Genomic DNA, 21939 nt, shown 5'->3' with positions numbered 1-21939 from the left:
ATAGAAAAATGGATGGATGCTTACACAAAGGAGGAACAAGCCACCTCTGTCCTTCGCTTTCATCAGCTTTATTGCTTGAGTTTTTTTTTTCTTTTTTTTTTTTGTCTCCAGGAGGCGTTCATGCTCAAGTTAGGCTAGAGCAAATGAGGAGAGTAGATTGTTACTGACTGTAGGGGGATAATGCCAAAAAGGCTTGTAAAAGTTTATCTTATTATCATCATCTCATGCCCAGTGGCCATGCTTTGGATAACTGATCTCTACCTTTAGCCTGTTCTTTAACTGTAGAACACCTTATTTTTAAAGCTAAATCTACAGATTATTCTAACACTGTTCAAAATTGTCTGTAGTTTGTGGGCATATTCAAATGAACTCATGTGCCTTCAGTCTAACAGAAAACACAGGTTCTTTATTTTCTGGAGATAACTGACTAGTCTATACACACACTAGATAGGACATGTAATCTGAATTATCACATTTCAACTAAGTGAAAGATCATCAAAGCAGCCAACTTTCTCTTTCTTTCTGGCATGTGAGGCATTGACATCAGTGTGTGTCAATCGGCTGTTTTTCTTCAGGGGGTATTATCTTTGAATGCCCTCATTATATTCTGGAAATGTAGTGCAACAGAAATCATCACCTTGACTGGACTGTACTGTTCTCAGATCAGTTTTTCTTCAGACTTCTGTGTTTCTCATCAACAGCCTCTCGCGCAGCCTCAGTAATTGAACCATGTGAATCACATCCATGTAATTCAGCTCATCCTCTAAGCCCCGCCCTCCCCGTGAGTGTCAGCCGCTCCGCCTATTACCGACCAGGCTGAGGCACCGAGCCCTAAAAAAAAACCCTCCAATGCGCGCAGAGGTGGGCGGCAGCGCCTTTACGCAGCCTCTCAAGTGTCTGAAGTTAAAAACTCCTGCGCGCTATTCTCACTGAGTATGTGGAGGGTCCGGGTGGACAGATGCACGGGAGTCTCCGTGTAGACAGCAGCTGACTCCCAACACTTTCTTCTTTTTTTTCTTTTTTCTACCTTCACCGAGTGACAGAGCAGGGGGGGGGATCTCTCAGCATCACCACGGCAGAGGCACAGCGACTGTTTCTCGGATGCTTTGGATCACACCCGCCGCCAAGATGTTGTTCTGCAGACTTCTCCTGTGTTTCACAGTAACAGGTTTTGTCTCCGCGCAGCCCGACAGCTCTGGATTATTTTACGCGCTCAGATCTGAACTGTCAGAAGACGCGATATTGGTGGCCAACAACGGAGTACGCGTGCCTTTCGGGAGATCTGTCTTCATCGATCCCATCAACGATTTGGTGATTCAGACTCAGCCGGGGGATCGATGCAGCATCACCGTCCTGGATAACGACCCGCTCTCGCAGAGACCGGGGCATCTCTCGCCCAAAAAGTTTCCCTGTGATTTCGGCCCCAACGACGTGACGTACTCCCACTACGGCTCCAGGAGTCCGGCTAAAGACAGAGTGAGGCTGCAGCTCAGGTATGACGCTCAAACCGAAACCGTCATTATCCCCTTCATGATGGAGGTGGAAGTAGTTTTTACGCAGCTAGAGTTACTCACCAAAAACATGCCCCTCACTGTTGACAGTCTGAAGGGGCTCAGTAATCCCATTGATAAGAAGATTTTAGAGTTTACCTATGATAGAGACTCGCACAAATGCGAGGTGGCGTCCCTGTCAAGCGGCAGCCCGCTGCCCAGATACGGTACACTTGTAGATGGGGGTAAACTTTCCCAAATGATGGACTGTGACGAATTCACACAAGCTGACATCCGCTACGAGCACACGTTCGACCACAAGTCCCCCAACAGAGATTATGTTCCCATGGTGGTGGAGCTGCATGATAAAGAGGGAAACCTAGTGAAACAGGAGTATTTCCATCTCATGATTCGCATAAAAGAGGGAGAGGAAAACACTCGCCCCAAGCCCAGCTTTGTGTCCATGATGATGATGGAGGTCAGCCAGTTTGTCATGACAGCCCTCACCCCTGATATGATCGCCGCAGAGGATGCAGAGTCAGACCCAGATGAGCTTATTTTCAACATCACCTCTCCCCTGTCCTATGAGGAGGGCTACATAGTCAGCACTGATGACAGAAACCTCCCCATCACATCCTTCTACCAGAGAGACCTGCGGGATCTGAAAATAGCCTACAAGCCCCCCTCCCTGGACTCAGACACTGAGAGGATTTTCCAGCTGGAGTTCGAGGTGGTGGACACAGACGGGGCCGTCTCAGACCCCTTCGCTTTCATGATCGTCGTCAAACCGATGAATTCCCTGGCCCCCGTTGTGACACGCAACACGGGTCAGCTGCTGTACGAGGGCCAGTCCAGGCCTCTGTTCACCACGCACAACCTGGAGATCAGCGACGAAGACAACCTGGACACGGTCACCATCTCGGTGGTGGACGGGCTGCGCCACGGCGACCTCATGGTGCTGGGCTCTCAGAGGAAATTCTTCACGCCCGATGACCTCACCACAGGGGTCGTCGTGTACCAGCACGACGGCAGCGACACCTACAGCGACAACATCGTCTTCAAGATGAGCGATGGGAAGAACGAAGTAGAATTCCTATTTCCGATCACGATCGTTCCCACCGACGACGAGCCACCGATTATAAACGCCAACACCGGTCTGGTGCTTTTCAAAAACCAGATGATGCCCATATCCCCCCTCATGCTCAGCGCCGCTGATATTGACTCTGAGGACTCCACTATTAAATTCACTATTGTTCCCCCCCTTTCTACAATCGGCACAGTGCTGTTGAGGCAGTCGGACGCCCCCGAGGACCCCTCCTCCTGGAAGTTCAACGCTGAGGATGAAGTGTATGAGAAGGAGGTGACGGAGTGGCTTCAGAAAGATATCACGGATGGGAAGCTCTTCTACAAGCACACAGGCCCTCACAACACAGACACAGTCATGGATCAGTTTGTGTTCACGGTTCAGGATGACAACGACCCCCCTAACGAGTCAGGGGAGAACGCATTCATAATCCGGGTTCTGCCCATCGACGACGTCCCCCCCGAGCTGTTCCCCGGCACCACCCTGCAGATGACGGTTCAGGAGTACAAGCTCACTCAGTTCAACAAAGAAGTTCTGCGTTACACTGATCTAGACTCAGAGGACCGTGACCTCAAATACACCGTCATCCAGCCGCCGACGGATACGGATGAAAATAACCCGGCTTTGTTTGGTTCCCTGGTTCTGACTGACAGCTCTGACACCGAGGTCACGGAGTTCACACAAGCTCAGATTAACCATCATAAAATATCCTACGCCCCCCCGGACATCGAGCTGGGAATCACAGCCCACGTGGTGCAGTTTCGTTACACGGTCGAGGACACAGCGGGGAATAGCGTAGAAGGAGCTTTCACTATTTACCTGCAGCCCGTCAACAATAAACCCCCTCAGATTACAAACACCGGCTTTACCGTGCTTGAACGCGGCATGCACATCATCACCATCGCTGAGCTAGACGCCATGGACCTCGACACGGAGAGTAAACAGATTACCTTCACTCTGAGCCAGCTCCCTAAACATGGACAAATCCAGGTTGCATTCACTGACCTAGAGAAAAAAGGGGTTTTCAGACTGGAGGATATCTCAGAGGGGAAGATATCATATACTCACAACGGGGAGGAGACGGTGAGTGATGAGTTTCAGCTGGATGTGAGTGATGGGATCCATGTTGTGACCGTGACGGTGAGAGTTAATGTAAAGCCTATCGATGATGAAACTCCAACTGTCAGCCTGCCTGAGGGAACAATCGGATCTCTCATGGACGTGCTGGAAAACGGAGCCACGGAAATCACCACTAATGTCATCCAAGGCCACGATGATGACACAGATGACCTCCAGCTGACCTTTATTGTGGAGGACCCCCCAGTTATGGGTGAAATATTGGTTAAAGGAGTGCCTGCTACCAGGTTCACACAGGCTGATATCATTAACGGTGTGGTGGTGTACGCACACACCGGTGGTGAGATAGGTCTGAGCTCTCTGCAGGACGGCTTCAATTTGACTCTGACGGACATGTCCGATGAGTGGACGGTAGGCGGCAACACGGTCAACGGGGTCCACGTTCGCGTCACTATCCTTCCTGTTGACAGCCAGGCCCCTGAGGTCGGAGTTGGTGTTCAGTTCAGCGTCATTGAAGGGGAGAAATATGCCATTGGCCCTCAGCACTTGGATGCTGATGATAATGACACTCCAACAGATGATATCCTTTGCACGATCATTGTGCAGCCCACGGCTGGCTATGTGGAAAACATATCACCAGCTCCGGGCTCGGAGAAGTCCAGGTCAGGAACGGCTATTAGCGCTTTCACCCTCCGAGACATCAGGGAGGGGAACGTCTACTATGTGCAAAGCATTCACAAAGGAGTAGAGCCGGTGGAGGACAGGTTCACGTTCAGGTGCTCTGATGGCATCAATTTCTCAGAGAACCATTTCTTCCCGATCGTCATCATCCCGGCAAATGATGAAAAGCCAGAGATTTATTTGAGGGAAATAGTGGTGATGGAAGGGATGAACATTGTCATTGACACTCCAATACTGAATGGGGCCGATGCTGATATCCCACCTGAGGAGCTGATGTTCATCATCTCCAAGCCTCCAAAACACGGTGCCATTTTGAACCAGCTACCCACAGGCTCAGTTCCGGTGACTAATTTCACTTTAGAGCAGATCAGAGAAGCATCAAGTATTATTTATGAGCATGATGACTCAGAGACAACAGAGGACAGCTTTGATGTAATTCTGACGGACGGGAAGTACTCTGTGCAGAAAACAGCCGTGGTTATGATCGTCTCTGTGGATGACGAGACTCCCAGGATGCTCATCAACGACGGTCTGGAAGTGGAAATCGGCGAGGCCAAAGAGATCAACAACAAAGTGCTAAAAGCAACAGATTTAGATTCAGACGACAGTACGCTCACATACATCATCCGGTTTGGGCCCGGTCAGGGTCTCCTGCAGAGGAGAACTCCCTCCGGCCCTCTGGAGAATATCACGGTAGGAATGAATTTCACACAAGCTGAACTCGATGCAGGGCTGCTAGTTTACACACACAATGGGCAGGAGGGAATCCGAGACTTGGTTAAATTTGATGTCACGGATGGGATGAACCCGCTGATTGATCGTTACTTCTACATCACCGTGGGCAGCATCGACATGGTCTTCCCGGATGTTGTCAGTAAAGGCGTGTCACTGAGAGAAGGTGGCAGGGTGACTTTGACTACAGATCTTCTCAGCACCACCGACCTCAACAGCCCTGATGAGAACCTGGTCTTCACTATCACAAGGGCCCCTGTCAGGGGCCACCTGGAGTGCACAGACACCCCCGGGATGCCCATTGTGTCCTTTACTCAGCTGCAGCTGGCCGGCAGTAAAGTTTACTACATCCACACGTCTGATGACGAGTTGAAAATGGACAGTTTTGAGTTTGAGGTCACCGACGGCTACAATCCCATATTCAGAACATTCAGAATCTCCATCGTGGATGTCGACAACAAGAAACCTGTAGTGACTGTAAATAGTCTACTCGTTACAGAAGGACAGACCAAGCTTATCACACCGTTTGAGCTCACGGCTGAAGATCAGGACACGCTAGAGAAACTGCTGAAATTCACCATCACTCAGCTGCCTGTTCACGGTAAACTCCTCTACAACCACTCCACACCCGTCACCGGCTTCACAAAACAAGACCTCAATGAAAACCTCATCAGCTACAAGCACGACGGCACAGAATCATCAGAGGACTCCTTCTCCTTCACCGTGACCGACGGCACACACACAGACTTCTTTGTTTTCCCCGACACCGTTTTCGAGACCCGACACCCTCAAACCATGAAGATCACTATTGTGGCCCTAGACAACGGCGTCCCTCAGATCCTGGTGAATAAAGGTGCCCCCACTTTGAAGATCCTGCCCACGGGTCACCTGGGCTTCCCCATCACCCCCAAAGTGCTGAAGGCCGAGGACAGGGACAGCACCCCGGCCTCCCTGCTGTTCCACATCACCACGCAGCCCAAACACGGCTACATCATCAACCTGGGACACGGGAACAACTCCATTGATACGTTCAGTCAAGGTAAGCTCAGAACTTTTATCATCTTTATAATAGACTGTGATTAGCAGAAATGTTCCAGCTACGTGTCATATCAAATCAAATCCCATGAGTCATTTTAATTAAAAAAAAAAACTAACAACACAAGATAAATTACATAAAATGATATCCTAGACTCTAGAATGTAAATTATATATATATATATATATATATTTTTTTTTTTCTATTCAAACATGTCAAATCTTTTATATTATCATTTAAATGGAAGTGGCTTTGATAATTTTTTCCTAATCAAATCATTTTGATCCACTCCGGTGTAATGTGTTAACCTCATAGGAAATGTTAAAGTTAAAAATCCCTGCAAACCTGCATGTTTTTGATGAATTTTTCTCACCAACCACCAAAGAGTTTAATTTATGGGGTAATAATTATTCCCATGAGTGACGGGCGCCGGCTCGGGAATCTCAATGGTTAATTTGTGGGGCCTGATTTAGATGTGCCCTGCTCATCAAATCATAATTAGCAGACCAAAGTTAGGGGCTGCTGTTTCACGCAAATGTCTTGTAGATGGTTAGAGATGAATAATTTATGACTTCTGCATCTCTGGGGAGATGTTCACATCTGATGTTCTCTACAGTGGTTTGTTAGATGAAGCAGGACAGAAGCAGAGGATGATGTGAAAAGGTCAGCGCAGACCTTTTAGTGAAAGGTTGGCATTTGAGCTGCAGCACATCCGGATGCCTTCGCCCAAATTTGAAAAGAGTTTGTTGGAATTTGTGGATCTTAAAGGAAATGCACAGAAAACCAAAACATCTCAGTATCCCTCTTGAACTATGAATTTCTAAGTAGTTTCTGCAAGCGTACATTTCTTTTTATTGGTATTGAGCACAGACTCAAGACAACAATGCCGGTGATTGGGCTTTAAAATGACACAATCAATGCGGCTTTTCATTTCACACTGAGGCAATTATACAAACAAGTAAGAAAATTCACCTGCTCGCGCCGCAGCCTGCCGTAAGCGCAGATGGGCGACTGGGAACACGGAGGGGACAAAAGAGCTTTTATAAATCTGCACGAGACAGACCCTTCTGGCAAAGCACTGTGCGGCGAGACAAGAGTGCAACGAGGAAAGAGAGGCAAAGGGGGCAGGAGAGGGGCCAGAGAGAGCTGGTAAAGTGGAAGAGAATGTGCAAAGGAGGCAGGAGGAAACGGGGAGGAGGGTGTAGGTGGCATGAGAGAAATAAAGAATGAAGGAAGGCAGGGGGGAGGAGGGGCGTGAGAGAGTGAGCGAGCTAGAGCAAACGGGCTCGTCAGAGGAGTCAGTCAGGTGAAAGAGACAATCCCTCGCTCTTTATTTACTCATCCTATTTCCAGGGCACATCCCATGAGGCATTCTCTTTAAATATTTGATGAACAGCGTTGCCCCCGGTTCACAGTGTCGACTTTTCATTTGCAAGGTCCTGAAGTTCAAGGCTGCATCACGACACGGACAAGATCCTCTTCCTCTTGCCCTCCGTACACAAGCAGATCAATAGCGGCTAATGTGAACAAATGAACACAGGACGCCGCCCGTCGCTGCCGTTTACCTGGCTGTGATTGTAAAGCGTTTATATGTTTTTCCTCCGTCAGTAGACGAGGCAGCAATGACAGGAAGCCACCTAAGAGGTTTGAGCTGTGTCCCAGTCAGTAGTCAGGGGTTTATACTTTTATGAACCTCCTTCCTCTGACATCTATTATTGAAGGAGGTAGTTCGCAGGGGCCAAGCCCTTTCACAGTCTCGATGATTTCTTTCTTTTTTTTTTTTCTGCACTGTAATAGACGTTTCTGGAGAATGGTGGAAAAAATGCAGACAGAGCCCTGTAATTCAAAGAAGTTAAGCAAAAAAAAAAAAAAACAGCTGTGGAAGTGCAGTCTGCTCCGTCGCAATCCTGTTTTTAACATTCTTCCCCTCTGTCTGTCATTAAAACATCCACCGTCACCTGGTTTTCAGCACCGTTGACCCAGACAGCTGACAGGTTCAGGATTTGAACGTTTTCTTTAGGTTTTTAGCTGGAGCTGTCTCAGATTGGAGGTGGTGGCCTTATCGTCCTGGATTACAGATGCATGACTTTCAGAGTGCTTTCTCTGGTAGAAAATTGTTCATGCTGAGTGCTGATAAGGAACTGAATCAGTGTGATACTTGAAACCTGCTGTTACTGTAGCTGATACGGAGCTGGAGCAGGACAGCTTCCATCTTTGAACGATTATTTGACGGAGAGCGTTTGAACAAGCCATAAACCCATAATACAACTTCAAAGTGTGTTTGAGGCTATTTCTGCTACCAGCGTGAAACTTCACATGAAGATTTTTTTTTATCTTAAAATGCAAATTATTTCATAAATAAATAAGTAAATATATTTTTTTAACCTTCGCAAGGGCAAATCGCTTCGATGTGCGATTTATAATTTAGCCACCACCTTACTTTAAGCCTGAGCCACGTGGTTGTTAGAATTTGAATCGTGCATCATCTCTCATTGACACGACAGTGAAATTATTCGGTTTAAAATGCAAAGTGCACCAACCCTCATTTGCACTCTGTCATGAATTATATCAAAATATTTGTTGTTTGCTTGTCACCTCTGTGAGATCCTTCTGATGGTTCTCCTTCTATTAGTTTTTAGGTGACAGGGTTTTTTTTTTTTTTTATCACAGTTGCACAAATTACTTTTTTGTGCCTTGTCCAACTCTGATTTTTTGACACATCCATGTTTTTTTTGGGAAAAAAAGAATAAAAAAATGAAGTAAACTGAACAAAAGTTTTCTGTTCCAGCTGACATTGAGGACCTGAAGGTCTGTTATGTGCTGAGGAATGAAGAAAACGCCACATCTGACCTCTTCCATTTCTCTGTTGAAGATAACGGTAAGATTTCACCTTTTTGCCTTCATTGTGTTTACCTTCAGGTTTTTGCATCATCATCTTTATCCAATGCAAGTGTACGATGAATGAACATAGATATCCACAGTGTGTTTCCTCAATGGCAATTCACATGACAGCTCTCGGAGCTCAAGGCGCTGCAACTTAAGAAAATACACAAATGTGTAAAAGTGTTGTACACATCAATATACCACAGTGTTTCCAGGGGACAATAAAAAGTGATGAACTGGCTGAGTTGTGTTGGCCCACATGTGCCTGTTGAAGTTAAAAGCTTAAAAGCATTGAATAACAAGTGCATCCCAGTGGGGTCCATCACTTTTCTTTTCTTTTTAAAGTTTTTTTTTTTGCATTTATTCTGACTGAGAATGAGAGAGAGAACCTGGGTCTCTATGGTCAGAATAAGGCTTTATATTACAATGCAAATAAAACATTAAAATAATCATGCCAACTGAAATCACAAAAGCAATATCAGCCAAAAATAAATGCAATAGGATTTTTGTTGCAGAATATTATTCCGATTATTGATGGATGCAAAGGCGCTGGTGGGGATCAAACCTGTCACCACTTGGTTTGGGTTCTCATCTCTCCGGGTGAATTAGCGGCTCTCCTCTGCAGCAGTTGTCAGGGTTCAGAGAATCCCTCATTACTCATTCAGCAGCTCACAACTCACAATTGTGATGCACCTGCGAGTCAACTGTCAAGCATCATACTCCAGCTCATAGTGTGTTTAATTTTGCAAACAGTTCCCCTGCAGATTTCACAAAACAGTTCAGTGAAGTTTGTTTTTTGATACTTCTGTTGTTTTCATTCATATTCATTGCGCTAAACAGAAGCCTCCCCCTCCTCCCTCCCCCTCCTCCTCCTCCTCTTTCAAGCTTCAGGTGCATTCGTGCTGACTTAAGTTTGATTGAGGATTTGAAGAGTGTGCGGAGGTCAGCGGAGGCCGTGTGTCTCTACCTGTACAATACAAATGATGCTACATCGTATTAACTCACTGGAGGAGCTGATGAGGCTTTCACTTTCATTAAAGATTGAAAACTCTTTCTGTGGTTGCGGAGATTAACACCCGCCATTTTCACAGTTCAGTGATTTGATGAGACTGCATGTGTAATTTGTGAATATGACTGCAGGATATGTCAGGCAGCATTACTGTATATGCTGTTCTGATTTAATGGTTTTTTTTTCTGTCAGCATGGAGAAAGGCATTTGGACCCTGTATTGAAAATACCAACAATTGAAGGTCAAGACAACTCAGGGCAATGAGCAGTTTGAATTTAGAAAATAAATAACAACATGTTTTCTTTCCAGTATGTAAAAAACAGAATCAGATTTGTCTTCCTCTCTATTTTTATGACTATATAATAACTGTCATCTTCGTCTTAAATTATGCACATGCCACTTAAAATTTTGTACATTTCCTTCTATAAGAGTGCTCACAGTGTGCATAAATTAGCTTCTTTTTACTAAAGGCAGCAGCTAATTAAGCAATCAGTGACTGGGAGGCTCGTATAGGAAATTTCAGTGATTGATGAAGCTCAGAGATCAGCAGAGTCAGGAAAAGAAAAACGAATATTGTACCACTGAATGGAAATTATCATTAATGAAGTAACATTTCAAAGCCTTTGCTAAAACTGCAGTTCAAGTCAAATTAAAAAGTGTTTGTATTCGTGAGCAAGAAGACAAAAGGCGGAGCAGAAACATTAAAGTGAAACTCAATGTCAGAGATGCCAGGGAAATACGAAAACAAAACGCTGGTCTTACTTTAGTTATTGTACATTATTTATATAGAAAGGTTTGTAAAGCAATTATTTATAGGTTATTAATTAACACGGAACACACAGAAATAACTATAATAAGTAATAAAAATATCTAGATTTCATCTGAAAAAAAAAAAATTCCAGGAACCATAAGAAGAACCTTCTTAAAACATGCACTTTGTGTCATACAGTATAGGCTACTTTATACAACACATACTCCTAGTCAATGCTTGTTAAAGTTGTCAGATAACAGGTGTATGGAGATTCAACCTTTCTTTTCTTTCTTATGATTTTTAATAATTGACTTGTGTTCACCTTTTGTCTGGTGACTGAAATTCACATGATTCAAATTTGCATAACCACGCTACAGCCTTCCGCTTTATGTGCAAATTTGCAGCGACTTTCCAGACTGTGCTGTCGCCTACTTAACACGTTTGTGCCATTTGTTCGATCCTCTTTTAAAATGTACTGTAAAAGCGGTAGAGGTGCGTATGTGTGTAAGTGAGTACTGACAGTATTTGGAACAAGTCGCAGCAGTTTTTCTGATTTCTCTCAGTCTGTTCATTTTCCTTGCATATGATCAAACATGATGGTTCTGTGTTAAAGACAGAGCACACACTGAACAACTGATGAAGAGCGCAGTAAGCCTCCCATCGCTGGAGTATTTGAATAAAACTTGGCAGAGAAATCCTCATATTCACGTTCAGGAACTTGGCGGAATAACACAATGCTTCTCAGACACTCACTGGCAGACTAGGCTGTTAAATTGAGAGTCAAATTAAAACGTCAAGGTCATCGGTTTGTTTTCAAGGTTATTTTGATTATTATTTTTTAGGATATAGAAGTCATATGTTGTTAGATTTTGCCCTTGAGTTTTAAAACTACTCTACAACTCACTGGCAAGTTAGTGACAAGTGCTTTGCAAATTACCATCTCATAAGAGGAGAACTGTGTATTGCCCACTTCACATATAAAAGCATGCCAATGGTCATAGGTGCATTTTTCAAGCTATTTTAGTTTTTCATACTGTACTTTAGCCCTACAAGGAGGACTTACAAGGAAATGCAAATGTTTAACAGAATGACTGTGTCTTTGTGCCCATGAAAGGAAAAAATGACTAACTGATTGTTAATGCCCCTCTAAAGTTATTAGGACTTTTATTCTTTTCTCTGTTCTCAGCAATAGTCTGGTTTAAGTTAATAGGCCTGAGGCTTTTAACAGTAATATCTGTACTTCAAGTTCATGAGTTTACATTATCAATCCATAACTTTACTGATCTACTGTGGCTTCTTCCTCTTTTGGAGAGTTGGTGTTGGTTCCGGATATAGAAATTGTAAAGGAAAGCCAAAAATATATATTAAAAAGCCGGTAACATACTTTTAAAGGGCAGCAATGCAGTGAGTCACAATAGCTGGTACCAGAACATCTGAAGCATCCTTCCTCTCATCCTTCCTCTCCACAGACCCCCCCCCCCTTCCAAATCAACTCCTCCATGTTTACAAGCAAGTTTATAGCAGGAAGGTTTTCTTGTAACACATGAATGTACATGTAAGCATGTACACACCTATATTTATATACATACACACGTAAGTATATGTATTAAAACAGTAACCCACATACATGTGCACTCGTGTACACGACTCACGCAAGCAGTGGCACACATGCAGGCACAGCAGAGTGCAGAGGGGTAGCCCAAGGCTAAGGGGCGGTCAGGCCTCAAGCACAAAGAGGTGTTTGATATTTAAGAGCTCAGGCAGCATTGTGAGTAATGAGAGCCCAGGGCATCTAAGCCGGGCAGAGCTCCCAGGCAACTACTGGTAATTACCACTGGTAATTACATGGCTCTATTACAGGCTCATCCACAGAGGAAGAGTGGCAGGAAGCACCTTCTGTCACAGGTTAAGACCAGCTGCGATCCCTGTGGTTGGCTGTAATGGGCCAGAACGCATCTTGTTTCCCAGGCTTCTCTGTGGCTGTCAGATTTCACAAATGACAGCAAGAGGAGAGACGAACACAAAACACAAAAGTGCCATTTTCATTATCGAGTGTCCTGCAAATTATTTTCCTGACTGACTGTTAAATCCCTTGGTCTGTTAACGTTTTTTTTTTTATTGTAATTTTGTCCGAACAGTCAAGCTGTTGTGTTTACTGTAAACAGAGAAAACACACAAAGAAAAGATGAAAACCTTCATATCCGAGAAGCTGGGACTAGAATTTCATCAATCATTACCACAATACAGTAGCTGCTAATTATTTTCAGTGAATTGGCTAATTAAACAAATGGGTCCATTCTAAGTAAAAGGTCACTTCACCCAAATTACAGAAACACTCATTAAATGTTTTTAGTTTTTTTTTTTTTTTCAACCCTAGCGGTATGTAGCCATGCAGACAGTTGGTGTTTATTTGTGCAGGTTTTACGACGTTTCCGATGCAATACAGTGCATCTGAATGGATTTTAATATGTGTCTGTGAGCAGTGTTGCAGACACAGACCTCGCCGTTGATTGCTTTGATCTGATGAAACAATAGCATCTGTTGACAGGGAGATGTTAGGATTATTGGTGGATTATTGGAGTGGCTGGTGCATTGTGTCTGGAAAGAGATGTTGCTGTTGATTTCATTCACTCCCACTGTGGGTAGTGACTGTATAACTCTATGCATAACTAGATGCCGCTGAGGGCAAGCGTGTTTTGTTTTTTTGATTTGGAGGAATTTTATCTTCAGTGGTATTAACCCCACTGCTCATAAATAGAATTGTGATTAGTTTTTTGTTTTCTTTTAGCTACAATACAAAAACATATTTCTAGTGTTCTTACGCCGACAGATTGTTTCTGAGGGATATACCTGCGTGTTCCACTCTCTCTCTTTTTTTTTACCATGTTACTCGTCTCACTGCAAATGGGATTGATTGTTACAACAGATTCCTTTCATCCCGTCCTCACCGCTCCCTGCCCATAAGCAGCCCCGACATACCGCTGCTTTATCTGGAGTTACAATATATCCCCTTAAAAGATCCCCTGCAGTTTCCACATCCCCACGTCTGCGTTTCACTGCACGTAATACATTCACTCTGTCACATATTTCTCTTGAATGAAACAACATAATGAGTGCAGCGTTTCCCTTGTTAGTGCTAGAAGACTAATTATCACCACAGACTGCACTGCAAGAGCGCAAGTTCTTTAGCATCAATTTATTTGTGCATGATGTGTGATTGAGTATGAATCTGCGCTGCCCTGTGACTTTCTCCCCCTCGCTTCAAAAAGCCTTTTCTCCATAACAGTAGTGACAACACTTCAGATGAAATGACCTCCCTGGGGTACCCTTTTCTTTTAAACTGCCTCTCTAATAACTTTTAAACTCTTCAGCTCAATAATAGAATGAGTCAGAATCTGGCATAGAAATGTGAAGTTATCCACGACCACAAATGTAAATGATATCGATTATAAGAATGATAATACAGTCTGGGATTTCTGCATCTGAGAGAAATTCTGACATTGAGGAAGTTGCTTGTAAAGGTTGCATAGTTTATATTCAAGTGTGCTGTACTGTTTTCCACAATTAGATGTGAAATTCTAAACCTCTTTTCTAATAAAGAATATAGCAGCATTTTAGGTAAATCCTGACAGTGGGTGCAGGTGTATGGGGAATGTTTCAGTGTGACATCACAAAGTTTCAGAAATCCTGATAATACGAATTGTGTGTACCTAGCTCCTACACCTGCTTAATAATAATAAAAACACATGGAAGTCTCACACTGTTAGACCTTGAATCTGTTTCCAAAGTTCTGTAGCTTTTCAGACACAACCTTCAGCCTGAAATTTTTTCAACCTTCCCAAACGATTCATAAGTGTCTGCTAAAATAGCGTCTCAAGGCATACTGGGCCTTGGTTGTCATCGTTACAACAATATCGACAGAATTTATTTTGTCATGGTTACAGTAATGATGGTCCTGGCTCGGTTGAATTTAGGCACAAAAGTGTTGGGAAAAGATCATGATTATGGTTAAGTACATCCTCAACATCAGACGATCTTTGTTGTCATGGTCACATGGTGAATAACAATGCATGTGAACTTGGATAAAAGAGACTGCTACAGTACTTGGATTCACACGGGAATCAAACACCACTCTCCTGTATCACATCCCTGTGTCTCATTTACACCTCCATCCCCCACAACCTTCTCCAAATGTAGAATTTGTAGCTCTCTATACTATCCCATCTGACTTTTCCCTTTTCCTAATCCTCTTCTAACATATCTCACCTTCTTCTCTCTGGGAGCTGAGTGAGTTTATATGTGAAAGCAAATAAAGAGACAAACAAACAGACACACAGGTGTAAGCTGGCTGTCACTGCAGCCACAAATGGAGCAGGTTAATCCCTTTCTTTTGGTGGTAACCTGTCCAGCTGATCAGAGCAGAATTGCAAAGCAATGCATCAGCATGTGGCACAGGCTGACACACAGACAGACAGACACTTGCTTTAAGAGAGGATTCTCTTTATCCGTCTACATTCAGGAATTTACTGTCATTCACTTCTCCCAGGGCTCGACTCTTCCATCTTCATCCCCTTCACCTCTCCCTCCTCACATTGTCAGTCTCAGATCTTTCTGGTTGTGTTTTATTCATTTTCCATTCTCTTACTCCACTCAGCATCTCGTGTTCATTATATATTTGAGTTCTTTGGTGTTATTTTTGTCTTTCTCGCTGCCGATCATTGTCCTGTTTTCCTCTCGAGGTACAGCCTTAACACGCTGCCCTCCCCGTCTCGTCGAGTTTAATCTCAAAGTATGTTGCGGTTTATTGTGCCGAGTGTCTGAGGCATCAGAAATTGGTTTTACTTGTCACAGCCTCACTGTTGTGTCCTGCTGTCTCTCCCTGCCGTGTTTGTCTGTCAGCGCTGGTGCTGATGGATGTCTCTGTTGTTGGATTACGGCACATTCTGCAGTTTGTGAATGTCGCCGGTGATGATCTGCATCTCATTAGAGCGTCGAGATGAGAGCATGAGACTTGTTGAGAGATGTGAAGGGATTTTTTTTTTTCATCATGCTAATCATCTGTGATTCTGTGTTTCTCTAAGCTTGACAACTGATCCACCACACAAACATGACCAAACACACTCTGATCTGAAGAATAAACAAGAAGATGACTCTTTGCAGCGTTGATTTTTGCCACTGAAATGTTACAATTTAAATTTTTTTTAAATCTTAAAAGTTAGTTCTTTCATCCAATTTCCACCCTATCCTTCCTCCTCATGATTTTCTCTGTGCAAAATGAAAGTGGTGGAAAGTGACAATTCCAGCTCATATTCTCTGTTTTACTGCCTTTGCATGTGTCATGAACTCGGCTGTTTCATTTTTAATAAATTCTAATGGACCTTTAATTTATATTTACTGTCAATCGTATAAGCATTACAGTATAAAAAGTGAGACTGCATTTGCACTTTTCTGTTCACATTGCAGTATGAAAGCACACAGCGCTGGGGAGCTGTTCTCAGCTCTGCTTTATTATAAAATAATAAAAACCATACATCTAAAAGTATGGCAAGCCACTGACGTAAACAGGATCATCTGAAGAGTTGGAGACAATGGAGGGAAATGAGAGCATAGGAAAAAAAAAGGAAAAGTGGCAAGAAGAAACCAGGGATTTCAGTAACCCATCCCTCTGTTAAATATTATATTAGCGGCATGGGGAGACTTGTGCTGAAGCAGGAGTGATCGGTGTGTTGGAGTTCTGCCTCACACGCACACACACACAAAAAATCCTGCGGGAAGATGAACGCTTTAAGGTGTTATTATTCATCTGACACTCAAAACCTCACAGATGTAGGCGCACACACATGCCCAGCTGCAGCTACAAGTGCAGACACACACACATACGTACAGTACACCTTAAGGAAGCCACCATTTCTTTGTCCCCGAGCCTTTTCCCCCCCAAAAGCTACGCCCGGGGTCATATATGGCTGTTTTTGTAGACATCAGTGAAAAACCTCAAGGTTATTAAGTGTATCACAAGAACTTCAAAGGAGGGAGAAATCTCTGCCCTACATGTCAGATTCTTATGGTTGCATGTGTGAGGATGCTTCAGGTGTTTCATGCCTGACGGCTATTGAACGTAGGAAGGAAACAATGCATTATTCTGTCGCATGCAACTTTTATCTCTTTAGGGCTGGTGCGTGGTTAGCGGGCTCGGGAGGTGGGGGTGGTTAATTGTATGTGCACTCGTGTTTCTTTGTTACCAACTGGCACACACACACACACACACACACACACAAACAGATATACAGTCTATCTATAAGTCTTTGTGATATAAACGGCAGTGGCACATTTGTCCTTGGCGTCCCGGCTGTGGCTGTGAAGTCATGTGAAGCGGCTGATCAAACGTACTGACGAGTGGAAATAATTACCTGCTCACATGTGAAAATGTCAGTGCAGACGAGACGGTCAAAACGTATTTGATCCTGGTGAATTAACAACAAAGGAACCTCATGCACATGAATGTCATTTTGACCTCGAGTTGAGCAGCATTTTAAATACGTACGCCTCTCCTTGGTCAGACATACTGATATCCCAGTACACCTCAAGAGAGACTATCTCTACCACTATCACTATCACTAGCCTTGGGCACTGTGTAAATGTAGTGGGGATGCACACACACATTCAGTACACATACACATACTCAGACACACATAGACACTAGATTAGAAAAGACCTGCAAAATGACCTGCTTTCCGTCTGATAGGTCCATGGCCACACGCACACACACACACACACACCTTCTGGACTAAAGAAATAGCTGAGTGCAGAACCCATCACAGTCTCCTCTCTGCCACTAGTTGCACAATTGCCAAGCTCAGCAGCATCAGCACAGTGACGACTGCACATCTGTCAGGATGAACTAAAAGGTACTGAAACCTCCTGAGGGAGTGAGATGTTTGTGTTTTGTAAGCCGTCAAAATGTATGTAAAGTGCCGCTAGAGTGTCAGATGGATGCCGCCGTGTGGGCTCCTATTACTGCTGAAATATTACTACCAGTCTATTTTAGCAGAGACTGTCGAGTCGAGGTGCTTCACGTGCTATGTGAAAAAGTAACATCTTGTCAGGTGAGTGAATACTAGATAGCAGATTTAGCGATTACAAGCTGGTCCAATGCTTCTCAAAGGTGGCCCACGCTGAGAGAAAAGATCTTCGGGTTTGTTGGTTGTATGTAGCCGTTTGGGTGCCAATTGCACCGGGAGTTCTGGACTCGTATACAAAGGAGTACACAAGGTAGATGGAGATATAACAGCGAGGGAAGGGCCACACTGCCAGCAGCAGATGTACTGAACAGTAGACGGCTTTGCCTTGCTGTGAAAAAAGTCCTTTGATTTTGGGGGTGAAATCTCAGACATGAGTGTACACACACACACACACACACACACACACACACACACACATATATACACACAAGCAGCTGAAACTGAAGACGAGACAGCCCTGATGTTTTTTAAAGAGTAAAACTCGAAGTCTAATTATAGCTCTGGATCATAAAAATCTCTGTCAGTTTAAGTGTCGTTTTCAAAGGTCCCGTATTTTACACTTTTATTTGAAGTGTTGATAATATAAGAAGATATATTTGTAGCTGTAAGTACCAAAAACCGCCTCAATGTTGTTTTTACATCTCCCTCTCTGGCTTGTCTCTGGAGATCTAGTAACAGCAGGTTGATAACAGTAGGAAGAGAGGAAGCTCTGGGCCTCTCTTCTGACTGGCTGACTGTTGTCTAAGTGATCTAATAAAAATGAAAAGTGGATTTCAGGTAAACACATTTTAAAATATTCAAATAGTACAATGAATTTAGCTACAGTTGCTTTATAATAATGAAATAAAATAAAATTCAATAGGATGAATATATCCACAGTAAATAAAACAGCTCTAAAACCGTAAAAAAAAAAACACATAAGCACACACACATTGATTCACATTCCCATGCTGCTGCTCTTATTTGCACAGTATTCAGTGCAGGCATAGCTCTTGTGTAGAAGCTATTTTTCAGTCTGTTTGTCCGTGCTTTGATTGTCCTGAAACGTCTGCCTGAGGGCAGCAGCTCTAAGTCTGAGTGGTGTGTCCAGGTGTGCTGTCTTGGAGTATGTGTGAGTGCAGTTACTTTATTGTCATCACAAACTTATAGAAGTCCCGACTGCTCATTTGAAAGCACCGTTATTGAATATGGATTCCTCTGTGGGCGGAGCACTGTGATACGTTGACAGTGTTCATATAGGACCTAGACCGGCTACATGATCAAAAAAGTCAAAAAAGAAGTCTCACTTCATACAATATGGGACCTTTAACATGCAGCGATCCAACATGGCAGTTTTATTAATAGCCACACATCCTCAAAACATAGAGTATGAAAGATAACCCCACTGTGCTACATGTTAGTGTGGATTATGTTTATTAGACTAACTTGAGTCTGTGTTGGAAAAGGGTTTTAAAAAGCATTTTCAGGGAATCTGATCTGAAAACTTTATATTCTATCTGTTCTCTATCCATATTTGTAGTATGTGTGTGATTTCAGTCTGATTTCTCTACTGGGTAACACTTTACAATAAGGGTCCCTTAATTAACGTTAGTTAGTATATTATTAAGCATATAAACTAATGTGTTAATTAATGCTGAATGATGCATACATCATGATAACTAATGACATTATTCAACTTTTTAAATGTATTAACTAACTTTGAGTATTAAACATGAATTAACTGCTTACTAATAGGCTACATTAATGAATGTGTTTCCTAATCCTAAGCGATACATAATGATTGTTAATATATTAATTAATGCTTAATAATATACCTACTAATGTTAATTAAGGGACCCTTATTGTAAAGTGTTACCCTCTACTGTCCCTTGAAGGACTTAATTAAATGGCTTTGTGATCAAATAAAACAGGTTTGTGTTGAGTCGATTCAACACACATCACATACCCTTTTTCTACCAAAACAAGTGTCTGTAAGTGGGTTTTTTTTTAACAGGGGTAAGCCCTCTAATATAATCTGATTGACCCCTTTTCCACTGCCAGTTCAATTCGATGTCCTATTCACTTCCAGTGCACCCGCACACACGCACACACACGCACACACACGCGCACACACACACACACACACACACACACACACACACACACACACACACACACACACACACACACACACACACACACACACACACACACACACACACACACACACACACACACAGAGAGAGAGACGCAGGGGAGACTGAGCTGCACCATGCAAACTACTAAAAACGGATCTGTCACATCTCATCCCTGTTGGGGCTCCTGTAAAAGTGACAGGGGCCTCTGTGTGAGACGCTTTGATTGGTGATTGTTTTTAAAAACCTATTCTGAAGCTGCGCTCACTCTTTCATCCCTTTGCTCTCTGTAGCTGCGGCATTTCTGCTTTTACAGCCTCATGCTGGACAGGTGACAGTGTCTGTGCTCTGAAAGTCTGTACAGCAAAAAAGCAGGACAATTTCTACATCAGTGGTGTGAATTATGACTTGCTGTCAAAAGCCCAATGTTAGCGGGTGGGAAAGGGGCTTCACTGACATTTAGCAGACTACAGTATAACATGGTTGTGATTTTGGTTGGTTGGTGTAATCACAGTGGTAATGGTGGTGAGAAAAGCCTGCGTTGGCTGCTTGACTGTAGTAATCTTTATAGAAAAAAACAGGCAGTTTCAACAGCTAGTGCAAACATTTGTTTAAAATGTTTCTTTTTTTTTTTTTTTTTAGAGAACTCAGATTTTTTAGTTTGCTCTTAGGAAAGAACATATGTGACAGTTCTGTGTACTCAACTCACACGACTTTTGACTGAATCTGCTTTAATAAACTCAGAAAAAATACTTTCAACTTTACTTTGACTGTAACATTAACATCTCTCGACATTACATCGCCTTAAGTTTCATGACTTGAAAGAGTTGATCCTCTCCCTAAGCCCAAAGTGTGAGAATCTCTAGGCTGATACTTAGCTGCATGTTCAGAAACACAGCAGGTCTTGCTGAGGGTCAGTAATAGTTGTTTTGATGTGCTTTTGAATGGTTGCATATTTATGACGGGTTTATTTTGAGGGTCTCCAAATCTCTAGACAGAGCAGGTTAGAGAGGAAAGATATGTCTGATGAAAGGTTGCACTGATAAAAAGGCTTTTTATCTAAAACAGAAGTGACACTTCCTGTGGCCAAAGAAGCTGAAAAGCAGCAGAGTAAACAGCCGATACACCCAGCAGACGAGCAGTAACATAAGCTTTGATTTAGAGTCGTGTCTCTGGGCAGAAGGCGTTTAAAAATCACTTTCCTCACAGCTCTGATTTTGAGGTTGGTCCGTCTTTGTTGACCAGACATTTAGTCATTTAGCTTTCTTGTGCTCTGCTTGGTGCTAGTGCAGGTATAATTATTAGTGTGCAAAGCAGCAAATGATGGCATTAAGACTGAGCCATGCTGTAAGACCGAAACAGTGCACCATAAAACCAAAACAATGAAATGAAAGAAACTATAAGGCTTTATCAAGGCAGCACTGGCTGATATTGAAGTGTCACTCCAAGCAAGGCTTTTACATCTACTTGGGTCAGCAGTATTATGCAAACAAAATATTTGCTTCACTTTCACACTAAATGTTCATATATAAGCCCTAAATCTGCCAATGTTTACATTTTAAATTACATTAAAATGGAACCAAAATCTGTCAAACTTCAAATATAAACAAAATATGAATGTTTTAATGTTTAGCTAAAGCTTGTCACTCTCAGTTACTGTAGAATGTTTTTGACATTTTGACCAGAGCTGCATCATCTGAGTCAGGAGCTGAGTCTGCACTGTCTCACACCATAACAGACAGAGCATGATGGGTTTGCAGATCACATGTAACACAACCCTTCACATATCTTGAACTTCTGGAGGAAACGTTGAAAAGCAGCAGCTGTGATAAATTCACATCCTATGAAGTAGTTCCATCCGACTGGACAGTCTGTGATTATTCCATACGGTGGATCCAACATCACAAGCCATCATCAAAACTGTACCATCAAAGATTTTTCTCTGCAGATTTATACCAGGGTGCCCAAAATCCTCAAAATTTGTTGTACAGAAAACTGTGATCCCCAATTGGAAGAAAAAAAAAGAGGCTTTTTGTTTGAAAAGCCTTTGAAAGAAGGTGTTA

General features: G+C 43.1%; 1 protein-coding gene across 1 annotated transcript in view; it reads left to right on the top strand.

Annotated features, from left to right (window-relative positions):
- Positions 1–1128: 1128 nt before the first annotated feature.
- Positions 1129–21939, top strand: part of frem2a (FRAS1 related extracellular matrix 2a) — a gene marked incomplete at both ends in the record, with an annotated part of 60874 nt that continues 40063 nt past the window's right edge. The window contains 2 exons of the mRNA XM_083986574.1: positions 1129–6103; positions 8889–8978. Of these exons, the coding sequence (XP_083842700.1) occupies positions 1129–6103; positions 8889–8978 (5065 nt within the window). The remainder of the gene's footprint in view (positions 6104–8888; positions 8979–21939) is intronic.

This window comes from Trachurus trachurus (assembly GCF_905171665.1).
Source record: "Trachurus trachurus genome assembly, chromosome: 14".
Taxonomy (NCBI): domain Eukaryota; kingdom Metazoa; phylum Chordata; class Actinopteri; order Carangiformes; family Carangidae; genus Trachurus; species Trachurus trachurus.
This window is presented reverse-complemented; position numbering and strand designations above follow the sequence as displayed.